The sequence below is a fragment of the Augochlora pura genome, chromosome 7 (assembly GCF_028453695.1).
Source record: "Augochlora pura isolate Apur16 chromosome 7, APUR_v2.2.1, whole genome shotgun sequence".
Lineage (NCBI taxonomy): Eukaryota > Metazoa > Arthropoda > Insecta > Hymenoptera > Halictidae > Augochlora > Augochlora pura.
The window spans coordinates 2,367,495-2,379,139 of NC_135778.1; the positions used below are offsets into that span (position 1 = coordinate 2,367,495).

The 11,645-nt window shown below is 43.9% G+C and overlaps 1 protein-coding gene across 1 annotated transcript; it reads right to left on the reverse strand.

Moving 5' to 3' along the window:
* Positions 1–6,691: 6,691 nt before the first annotated feature.
* LOC144473503 (serine/threonine-protein phosphatase 4 regulatory subunit 1-like) lies at positions 6,692–11,637 on the reverse strand. Its single transcript, XM_078187422.1, has 3 exons — positions 11,415–11,637; positions 11,032–11,293; positions 6,692–10,926 (listed from the first exon to the last, which is right to left on the reverse strand). Exons 1-3 carry the CDS (start codon positions 11,595–11,597, stop codon positions 10,739–10,741), a joined length of 633 nt encoding a protein of 210 aa, XP_078043548.1. The 5' UTR covers positions 11,598–11,637; the 3' UTR covers positions 6,692–10,738.
* Between the last annotated feature and the right edge of the window lie 8 nt (positions 11,638–11,645).

Consider the following 11,645-nt stretch of genomic DNA (forward strand, 5'->3'; position numbering starts at 1 on the left):
GCTCGCGAGTTAGCTTTCTAGTTTATAAATCCACTTTTTCACTTTCGCCTTTGCCCCTTTTAGGTTAACATCGAAAAAAACGTTATCATCGCACATAAATAAATTCATTACGCGAACTGGTAAACTTTTTCAACCAGTGCATACGGGGACGCGTGACATCGTCTCAAATTGTTTATATTTTCTATTTGTTTGTTTTATTCCGGCATAGCCTGAAAATATTCTAAACATCTTGAAATTTCAGAATATGTTTTGTTTTTCTCAAAAATTGCAATTTAAATAGCTAATGGTCACTGATTTACACGCGTGACGAGTATACTCGTCAATGCACAAAATTTCGCCACATCTCCATGACGAGTATACTCGTCGATCACAGTTAACTGGTTAATACATCCGTTGTCGTTTCCATACGGAGAAAGGCCTCGAGACGCGTGAAAGACGAGAAACGTTGTCCGCAGTGTTTAGATGAAACCCTTCGGCGGAAGGTGACAAAGTCGAAAAGTTGCTCACAGGAAAACGCGAACGCCGGCCCAATAGTAAATCGGAAGCGTGCATTTACGGTGCGGCGCCGCGCGTGGTTTCTCGTATCGTAATATCGGGTGTAAATCTATCACTTGTACGCACCCGTCGTTCTCCTCAAACAAAAGTATCATCTAAAAAATTTTCGACGGGCCGCGCGGAAATCGACGGGATCGAACGGCCGCGATCGAACAGCCGTGATCGAATTTCCCGCGCTTTTCGTGCGCCGCGCGTCACGGCGCCTCGGCCACGCGGTTCCCGCGCGTCGCCCGTCCCACCTATCTGTGTCTTGTGTGCACTTATTACGCGATCCACGCGGACATCCGATCATTGTCCGTGCAACGGGATCGTCGGTCGACGACGATCGATTGAAATACGATGCGCGTGGATCGCGTGGATCGCGCGCCCGGCTTCTCTGTAAGGAGCGGGCGGGGAACTTTAGAATATCAACAAATTCCGTTGTACCTTCGCAGCGGGTTCTATGAATAAATGTTTCTATTGTATACTTGTCATTGTTGTCTTTCTTCTCGATCGACCTGCCCCCTCCCCACCCTTCACGTCCTTTATTTTATTTAGAATTAACACGTTCCGTGCCACGCGCGCCACCGATGGTGCATGCTTGCACGTTTATTTAACGGGCTGAAAAATAGTTTACAATAAATCTAGAATGAAAGAATATATTTGCACAATTCTATTAATATCTCAAAAATCCTTACGAAGTAAACAGTTCACAAATAAAAAAATATTTAGAGAATATTTAACGATTAAAAATCGTATATTTCTCCAATAGTATTAATATCTTCGAAATCTTTACAAATAAATAGCTCAGAAATAAAAAAATATTTACAGCTCATTTACCGATTAAAAATCCTATATTTCTCCAATAATAGTAATATCTTCGAAATCTTTACAAATAAAAAAATATTTACAGCTATTTACCGATTGAAAATGCTATATTTCTCCAATTTTATTGATATCTTCAAAATCCTTAAAGATATAAGAGAAATTTCTAAATCGGAATTAAGTGATCCAGGACGCCAGTTATCCATTCTAAAAATTGAAAAATCAATTTTTCGGGACACACTGTCTCAACATCAATTTTTCGTACAACTTTGCAATACACCGTAATACATACGTATACACCGTACAAACCTGCAATATACCGTAATACTGCAATACACCATAATACATATGTATACACCGTATAAACCCTGTAATACACCATAATACTGTAACACACCATAATACAAATGTCTACACCGTATAAACCCTGTAATACACCATAATACACACATATACACCATAAACCCTGTGTAAACCACCGTACAACACCGACGTTCATATTAAACCTGAACGTGTCTCCCAATTATCGGCGACGACGTGAAATCGCTGTCGCGCGCAAATCGATAGCGATCGCGCGAACAAGAGTTGCGAAAACGAGAGAGAGCTCAACGAACACTAGATATAATTCCTCGTGGACACCGTGTCGTCGCAAAGTAATGCCGAATTCACCAATGAGCGACGTAACATAGACGAGCGTGCAACAACGCGTGTGATGCTGAGAGCTCCGTTCACCACGTGCGTTTGGGTGCTCACGATCCTCTTGTCAGTCGCCACCGTCAACATAACCTCGAAGGACGGTTACGTCTCCCTCAAGACGAACGATTCATATCGTCGCCGCGATCGTTGCCCCGATGACGAGCAACTGCTTGCCACGAACAACCGTGCCTCGAGTTTGAAAAACGTTCCACAAGACTGGATACAACTTCCGAACAAAAACCACGTTTCGAGCCAAGAGATTCGCGAGCATGGTGCAGACTATTCACAAAATTATTCGCAATATTATTCACAAAATTATTTAGAAAATTGTTTCGAAAATTGTTTACGAGATCCACTGAACGACACGTCGCCAGAACCTCGAACAGTCGATTTTCGAGGAAACTTTATTGACTATCATTTAGAAAAATGTTTACAAAATCCACTGATTGATGGTTCCTGCACCCTCGCGGAGAATGTATCAACGATGTCGGACGACACGTTTCCAGAACCTCGAAGAGTCGATCATCGAAGAAATCCTGACAACTATCATTTAGAAAATTATTTACCAAATCCACTGATCGAAGATTCCTGCAACACCGCGGAGAATGTGTTGATTACATCGAACGACACGTCGCCAGAACCTCGAAGAGTCGATCATCGAAGAAATCCCGTCGACTATCGATGGAAACGGCGAACGTTGTGCTCGCTGTCCGACGACGGACAGTATCCGTACCGGCGAACGTTGACGAGCCTGAACGATCCAGCTTTCATGGACAACGTCGACGACCCTGATTCCCTGAAGACGTTGGTGCGCGTGAAGAGGACCGGGTCGAGCCCGAACTCACCGTACGAGCAGGAATATTACAAAGACCTGGCCGACTCGTTTCCGCGGGGCTCGTACCAATCGGTCAACGAGAACGAGGACTTGTCGTTCGACGCTAAACGAGAGGCGAACTCGCGGGAGTATTACGTCAAGAACCAGGTAGAATACAACGGCAAAGAGACGGATCTGAACGAGCCGCGATCGCGCGAACTTGGTGACAGAGTAGTCAGCGACGAGGAGAAGCCTTCCGAGCAAATGGCGGCGGATTCCGACGCGGAGACCGTCCCCAAGGATCCCGTATTCTCCGCGGAGCTCGTGCGAAGGAAACGGGACGACGATCGCGGGAAAGAGAGCGGCCTTGACACGGAGAAGGAAATCGCGGCGAGCGTGGAGTACGGCCGACCGGCGGACGAGAAGAAGGGCGCGGAGAAGATCGAGGAACAACAACAGTGCCCGAAGGCGTCCAGCTTGGCGATCGCCGACCTGAAGGCGGATCTGCTGCGCATCAAGCGGAAGGCGAGGAGCGAGCGCCGCGCGAAGGGCTACAAGTCGAAGAAGAAGAAGAAACACGCGGGCAAGAAGCGAAACGAGTCGAAGGCCGGCGAGGCCCGTGGCTCGCGTAAGATCGCACGGTCGAAGCACGCGCAGCGGCCGAGATCGGTCCGCAAGGGAAAGAACAGCGACGCGGCGGCCGACGGTAAATCATCACACGTACGGTTTTCTATGCTAGCGTCTAAGACAAATAACCAGAAAAACCATTTCCGCCGTAGATCCGTAAGCCCGGCGGGACCGTACGGTCACGTGTCCGGGGGGACTGATCGCGCGCCGTTGCGTGGCGCTGCCGATCGACGCGCGGCGATCCGCGTCGCCGAGACTAACGGCGACGGTAACACGGCCGAGCACGACAGTGGCGACGGCGCGGACAAACGGTACGACGACGAGGCCGCGAACGGTTTGATGGAGCGCGACGAACCGGAAACGCGAAACGGATATCCGAAGGCGGTGGACGCGAAAGTGCGCGCGAAGAGAGAGAAAACGGCCGACGCGAAGCACGGGTTTCTCAGTGATGAGGACGAGCTGAGGTATTACCAGAACATCCGGGAGTTCGAGCCTGTTAAGGATTGCGGGGTGGTGCAAGATGATGATGGCTCGCCGGATTACGAGACGGGACTTGGCCGGGCGGTGAGGTCCATCGAGGAAGTGAAAGACCTCGCGAAGAAGCTGGTGACTAAAGTAAGTAATACCGACGTCTAATCACGCTGTGCTCCGAAGTCTTGGCTATTTTACAAGGTGTATCGAAATTATTGTAATTCCGGGAAAGGGCATCCTGAAGAGTTCCTGGGGTCATTTAGAACAACTTTTTCCTTAGCAAAATCTCAATCCGCCGCTTCGTTTACGAGTTATTAAGGAAAAACTGTGACCAATGAGAAGCGAGCAAGCTAGCGCGAGCCAACGAATGGGCAGAGCTGGATTCTGCTGATTGGCTCGGTTAGCGCGATGCGGCTGAGGCAACGAATGAACGGAGCTCGATTCTGCTGATTGACTCCATTAACCTAACGTGATCGAGTCAACTAGTAGGCGGAGCTGGATCCTCCCGATTGGCTCCGCTACCTAGCGCTACATAGAGCTCGCTTCTCATTGGTCAGAGCTTTCCGTCAATATCTCGTTAACAAAGTCTCGGAGAAAAAACTTATAATGGAAAAAGTTACTGTAAATAACCACAGGTACTCCCCGGTTTGTAAAATATTTTGTATTGTTTAAATAAATTCTATTATGTTGTGAAAGTTTCTTCAGTACTGATAAAAAGCATGTGCTTGTAAAATCGATTATAAAAATCTAAAGATCTCCGAAGATCTTGCGAGAATATCGAAAGTCTTGTTTTCATAAATATTGGCAAAACCTTGTTGCAATTACTGCGTATAACAATGCAATTACTAAATAAAACATTGCAATTACTACTACATACAACACAGCAATTACTGCACATATCACCGCAATTAAAGCTAAAAATAATTTTTACGTCGCAATTGAAATGAAACGAAGCACTCCGCGATGAAATTTACCAATTAAAATTTTATGAAAATTTAACGTTCTCGTATAAATTGGAACATTTAGAAGTCGCTTGAAATAGCAATGAAAATTACAGTGAATCTATAAAAAATTTTTATAATACGTTCTACCGATTATGGAATTTAATTTAAATTTGTAGTTTTTTAAGGAGATCGCGTTTCATTTAAATGCGTTCTGACAAATTAAAAGCGGAGCAATTAATGGCATTAAATATGAATTCAATTTTCTACCGAAATTCTTTTGAGGATTCAGCAATTTTTTAATTAATCACCGTACATTCATAATCTTCTATTTAGTTGATAGCTTGAACTAAATTAAGACTCATTGAAATTTCGTTAGATTGGTTTAAAAATTGAATATTTAATCATGCTTCTAAGCAACAATGAAAATTCTAATATTACTATAATTATTATTATTATAGTTAAATATTACGATTATTTGCTCCTTTGGCTAGATCACAATTTATTAACGATTCATAAAATTAATTTAAAACTTAGAATTTTCTAGAACGATTTGATACATACGTTACACTAAATTTCTGTAATTTTCATTGTTCTCAAAAAAAAGTTATAAACAGAACAATTAAGAGACCACTAAAGCTAAATATTAATCAAGGTAGACGAGCTCGAGAATTACTTGAGCGTCGACGAGGCGAAGAGGAACGAGAACGACGAGAGGAAGCTCGAGATCCGGGCGATCGACGACCTGTGCTCGAACGTCACCGCCACGTGCGCGGACTTCAAGGCGACGTCTGCGATTGTCCCGAGGTGCGTGCCAACGTCTACGCCAAAAATCACGACGGATAAAAAGATAAGAAAAAAAGAGGCGTACAACCGAGCCAGACAGAAGAAAGGGAACTTCGCGACGAAGAAACGATCGTCGCGTGAGAGCAACGGGAAAACGCTGTCGAAGCCGCTGAGGAACAGTCGCAGGGACATCGACAAGTCCCAGAAATGGGGCAGGTGGACGGATTGGAGCAGTTGCAGCGTCACCTGCGGTAAAGGACGGCAAATCAGGTGGCGGTACTGCTTGCACGACTGCACTGTAGCGGAGACGGAGATGGAGGAGAAGGCTTGCCAATTGCCGGCCTGTCCGCCTGGAAAATTCCTCGGTATATTTTAGGGTTTCCCGTGGTCCTGTTTACGCTCTTAAATGGGCCCCCCTATGTTACGAAACAAGCGTAACGATGTTTAGCAACTACACGTTCATTTATCGCTATTTTAGTATACGCCTATATTGTAATTTTGTACGTCGATATTATAGATTTATATTCAGTGCTTTATGTGTAAGATCGTGCTAGGACAGAACATTGTTAAATAAACGAATGATTAGTACGGTTCGCGGAAAGTTTCAGCGTTGTTTTGCAATAAAATCGTTTGCAGGAAATTCAGGGATTATTAATTAAGAATAACGAATATTCTTTTTTTATCTTGATTGAGGTTGTGAACACTTTACCGACCGGTAACCTATAAATCGGCTTTATCCTCCGATCGGTAGCCTATAAATCGGTTGTCGTTGTAACCAATAATTTGATATCAATTATTACAATAAACGTGTTAGATTGTACTACCGTAAACTTCAGTGTTACTATATAATTTTCTAAATATTAAATTATCTCACGCAGTTAATAAAATAAAAAAGGTTAAAATAGAAACGAAAATTTAACATTGATTTTTACGAGCTAACCTAAATTTTTACGACCGGTCGGTAAAGTGTTTAGAAAACAGTAGATCGAAGTTGAGAATCAAATCGCGTGTATTTTTCCATTGTTTTATTTCCAAATACACAATACATTGTACAGTATATTATGAACGGAACACATCTCTCGTCTCCGCTTCACACGTATTCAAAAGTAACTAATTTTCGTTGCTTACAAAGAGGTTCGCGGTTCGCTTATCTTTCGCAAATACTCAATCCGACTCGCAACGCAATGATCACGCTCCTTACACAACGAACGTGTCCCAATCATACATTACACGATCGCAACAGAGGTCTCCCGTAACACATGCACACAGCTATGCGATATCAAAAAGCGTTAGAGCGGTAGTTTTACAAAATGTACAAATCTTGATCGATTCCGAGGATCGTTCGCCTCGTTTCACAATTACAATCTCCGCGTATATACCGGCGCGCTGGCGTCTCGCGGACCAGAGACTTTCTTAACGTTACGATTACCGAGTCCCGGACGTGGTTAACGTACCTTATTTAATAATAATAACAACGTTGAATCTTGCGTAGATCTCGCTTGTGGCAAACAGATGTATCCAGAGTGATCTATACAACAAAGATTTGCTATATCAAGAGGGTTCAACAAAGAATTCCGGACAAGAACATTCTGCGACAATATTGTGGTCAGTATCGTAGAGCTAGCGTTGAAAATTCTGTAAAATATACTTCTATATGACTCGGAAATAATCGAATTTAAAAACGAGAAAATTCGCACGATTCGGTTTTCTTATTAGTTAAACGTGTACATATCTACATGGAGGAAACGGTGCGCGCACGTCCGCCGCGTTTCCTTCCTTCACGTTTTTTTCTAAACATTTTTTTTTTACCTTCTTTTTTCCAGTTTTTCAATTAACATCGTCGCCTGCCGGAAGCCGGGGGCGTTTCTATATTTCTATTTATGACCAATTGCGTCCAAATACGTAAAAGATACAGAACAAGTTGAAAAACTTGTGTTCTCATTCTTTTACAATCTTAATGTTTAACGTAACACGAACGAGTTCCCATTCTTTTACTACGTTTATCTTATCGCGGTGTTTTTATATTTACAAGTACAGAGAGGAGTTTCTAGTAGACGCGACGGATACGGAACAAGTTAAAAAGAAACGAGTCCCAAGGACACCCGCTATATCGCCGAGTTTCTATACACCCGAAATTATTTAATATTCTCTCTTGCTCGGCGTACGAGCAAAAGACGACGAGTTCGCGTTCAATCGCTGTCTTACAAACTAACATGCGCGCGACTACGTTTCTACAAATCGCCGACGATTCTCCAGGACATCTGGTAGAAGTAGTTAGTTTTTCAGCGCGTCGAATACGTGAACAAGACCTGGAGAACAAGGAAAAAACGACTTCTCATTTTCTTTTACTAGCTTACAAACTAAACGGCAGCAGGTTCAACATTTCCTTAAACCGCGCGGTAATTATTTCTACATATCGGAGCATTTGAGTTGTATCGATGGCAACGTACGAGTCGCAGTGCTTAAAATTAATTCTGTTCGGTTTCGTGGCGAATATCTAAAAGAATGCGGAACAAGTGTGGAACACCAGTTCTCATTCTTTCGGTGTATTAATATCTAGGTTCTTACGAATCGAACGGCGAACGCGTAAATTGTCGCGGCGTTTCTTAATACTATCGGTTGGCGCGCGAACAAGTAAAAGTCACGGAACGAGTACAATCGATTTGTCATTCTTTTACGAACTAAATACCGCGATTTACCGAGGACTCCCGCCGTTATCGCAGAGCTTTCGCACCTAAAACAAATTTTAATTGTTCAACTACGAGCCCGTCAAAGATGCAGGACATGCGAGAAAACGGATTCTCATTCTTTCACGGGCTCTCTGTTTATTGGAGACGATTCCTTGAGTCGCGTTGTACATTGCTGCAATTTTCTGGAATCCTGAAAATAGGATACGTAAAAACTGCAGGAACAGATACATGAGTCGATGAGATTTTACGTGCAGCATCACCTCGAAGGTTTGTCCACACGGCCTCCATAGGCGCGGGATTGGGATACGCCCAATCAGCGCGTTCCTGCGTACGCAGAAACAGATACAATATTATTACATTAGGTTACTTTGCTATCTTACTGTCTAAACGGGAGTTTTTTACGAATCGCACGCGTAATTATTAATTACGTTCTTATTAAGAGCTCAAGTTTCATACAAATCGTGCACGATTCACCGAGACACACTCGGTATACCGTGGGATTACTACAACTAATTAAGTTTTAGCGATTCAGCGCGAATACGTAAAGGATGCAGAACAGGTGAAAACGAGTTCTCGTTTCCTTTACTGACTTATTAACTAAATGGTCTGTGTTATAGTCCTCGTGCGACCAAAAGGCACGGTTTTGCGTACATTCCCCCTCCCACTAGCTGCGACAGTGGGACAACCAGTAGTAGGGGAAATGTGAACGCAAAGGTGCCTAATTGTCGCGCGAAGACTATATACAGTATACCCTCTCCCCAACTGCCTTTCGACTTGTAAATAAAAATGGACAACCCGGGAAAAGACGAAACGGTTGTTCGAGTCTCGCATCTTCGCTGCTATAGTAAACGAGCAGCGAGGCTCGAATAACCGCGTCTTCTCGTCGCAAATTATTCATTTTTGTTCACTAATTGAAGGACAATTGGGGAGAATGAACTATCCCACTGATCGCGTACGATTCCCTGTGACGTCTCCCGGTATATCGCGATCTTTCTATACTAAAACTATTACACTTGAGCGAATCGTCGCTTTCGAGTAACCAAAAGATAACAAGAACTAGTGAAAAAAAAGGTCCTCGTTCCTTTCAGCATCTTATTATCTAACTTGGAATTTGTTTGCCTTTAAAAGCGCCCGATTCTCCGGAACATATCCGGTATATCGCGGCGTTGCTATATTTACTAGTTTATAGTCTTTGCTCGGACACGCGAAAGATATATAGAACAAGTTAAAACTGAGTTTACATTTATAGACGAGTTTACGAGCGATTACTTGTGTATGTGTCCGTCGATTCTCCAGAACACCTGAAGAATCGAGGCGTGTATATCTATGCTTAAATTGTTGCAGTCTCTTTGTGGGACGCGCAAAAGATGCAGAACAGGTGAAACCGAGTTCTCGTTCTTTCCGCATCGTACTATCTACCGAATAGTTAGACGAGGTGCCTTTGTATTTATATATAAGTATATAAAATGTCCCGATATATAGCTGTTTCAAACGCGGATGAAATCGATAGCTTTGGACATGGTACGCGGAAAGGCAGCTAGTAAAGAGGGAGAATGTAAACGCAAATTAGTGCTTTATCGTCGCTCGAAGACTATACTTTTCTAGCAATCACGCAGGTAGTACATCGCGACAGTTCTATGTTAGAGACTATAGGATCGATTCACGACCGAACAGCTATACATTGCGACGTTTCTACACTTTGACCGATAAAACGCGTTAAAAACTGTAGACAGATCGAGTACAAACGAGTCCTCATTTGTTTGCTATCTTATTATCTAACCACGAGTTACTTTTCGAAAAAATCGCGCACGCTTCTCACCGGCACGCCCGGTATATATCGCGGAGTTTCTGTATTTACAGGGTATATAATTCATTGACGAGCAGGCGAAGGATACGGAGAACAAGTAGAACACAGTTCCCATTCTTTTAATGTCTTACTATCTAATAGGATGTTACTATTCGGTCGATCGCACGGAATTCGTCGGAACACCTTGTATATATATAGCGGCGTCGACGAGCGGCCGCGCGATGACAATTTACCAAAGAACAAGAGATCTCTCGTCGATGGCAGTATACCCAATTAGTAACATCCGGCTTGTCCAGCGGGACCACTTACATATACAAATTGATCACAATGGTAAACGCACACATGCCCGCGATTACTAAACACGCATACGTTAACTCGTTTTAGGACAGCCGCGCACACACTCTTATCATAATTGCGTAATGTCTTTCGACCGTGATACTCTCTTGCAATCCGTCTTAAAGTTTAAAGGGCTTTAGAAAAAACGTTCGTAGTACCTTGGTCGTCGACAACAATAAATCACACATGTTTTATTTTATTTGATCCGCGTCTATCTGGACTCCGTGAAATAGTAGATCTGTTGCCTGGGCGGCTCCGTTTTACTTTCCGGCAACTTGTTCACCACCGTGGGACTATCCTCGCCGCTGACCACTATTCGAACGTCCCTGTCCGGGTCCGTTCGCATTTCTCGCAGCCTTTTCTCCACCTCGTCCATCTCGTCTCTGCCCAACCAATCCGCTAAAAATTATATAGATATAATTAAACCACGGAACATATTATACAAGCTGTCGGCGTTAACGACCGTTGAACAGTCTACGAGATTTATCATCGGAGATTACTTACGTCCAGCGGGAATGTTTTTCAGCGATCTGACCACCGCCAATCTCACGTTCGGCACCTTGTCTCTGGACAGCTTCAACAGGACCGGTAACAATTCTAAACGGAACTTCTTCGCGCTGATCGCGTTGCTGGATATCAAGTGACCGCACAACATGGCGAACGTTTGACGTCGGACCCAAATTTCGGCGTACAAATCCAGGGAGCATCGCAGCTCTTGGAATATTTCTTTCTTGTGCTGCGACAGGTATGCCACAATTTTCGCGACCTGTGTGTACAATGAATTTTCGATTAGGTACAGTTCAATAAGGCAAAGCTATTCTTCCGATGTTACTTAATCCTCGCATGCGAGAAAGTCTACACTTATAAAAAATGATAGAAATTCGTACCAAGGCGAATCCCACGTGCCTGACGGCGGCGACTTTGTCGTTGATGAGATCGAACGACAGCGGCGCGATGTAGATTTCCACGTCGTCCGGTTTGAACAAAGTGACCGCCTCGACCAGCTGGGTGGCCAACTCCTCCCGGAATCTCCAGTTCCATATGTTATCAGTCTCGAGGAAATCCTTCATGTTCGGCAGGTATTGGGTGCGATCGTGCGGCTCGAGGAGAGTCAAGAA

What these genes read in the sequence shown, in the direction of transcription:
- LOC144473503 (XM_078187422.1), bottom strand. Translation starts at nt 11,597, where the DNA reads ATGAAGGATTTCCTCGAGACTGATAACATATGGAACTGGAGATTCCGG. An exon ending in GGCACGTGGGATTCGCCTTG is followed by an intron (nt 11,294 to 11,414) that starts GTACGAATTTCT and finishes TTGTACACACAG; the next exon opens with GTCGCGAAAATTGTGGCATA. An exon ending in GAAAAACATTCCCGCTGGAC is followed by an intron (nt 10,927 to 11,031) that starts GTAAGTAATCTC and finishes TATAATTTTTAG; the next exon opens with CGGATTGGTTGGGCAGAGAC.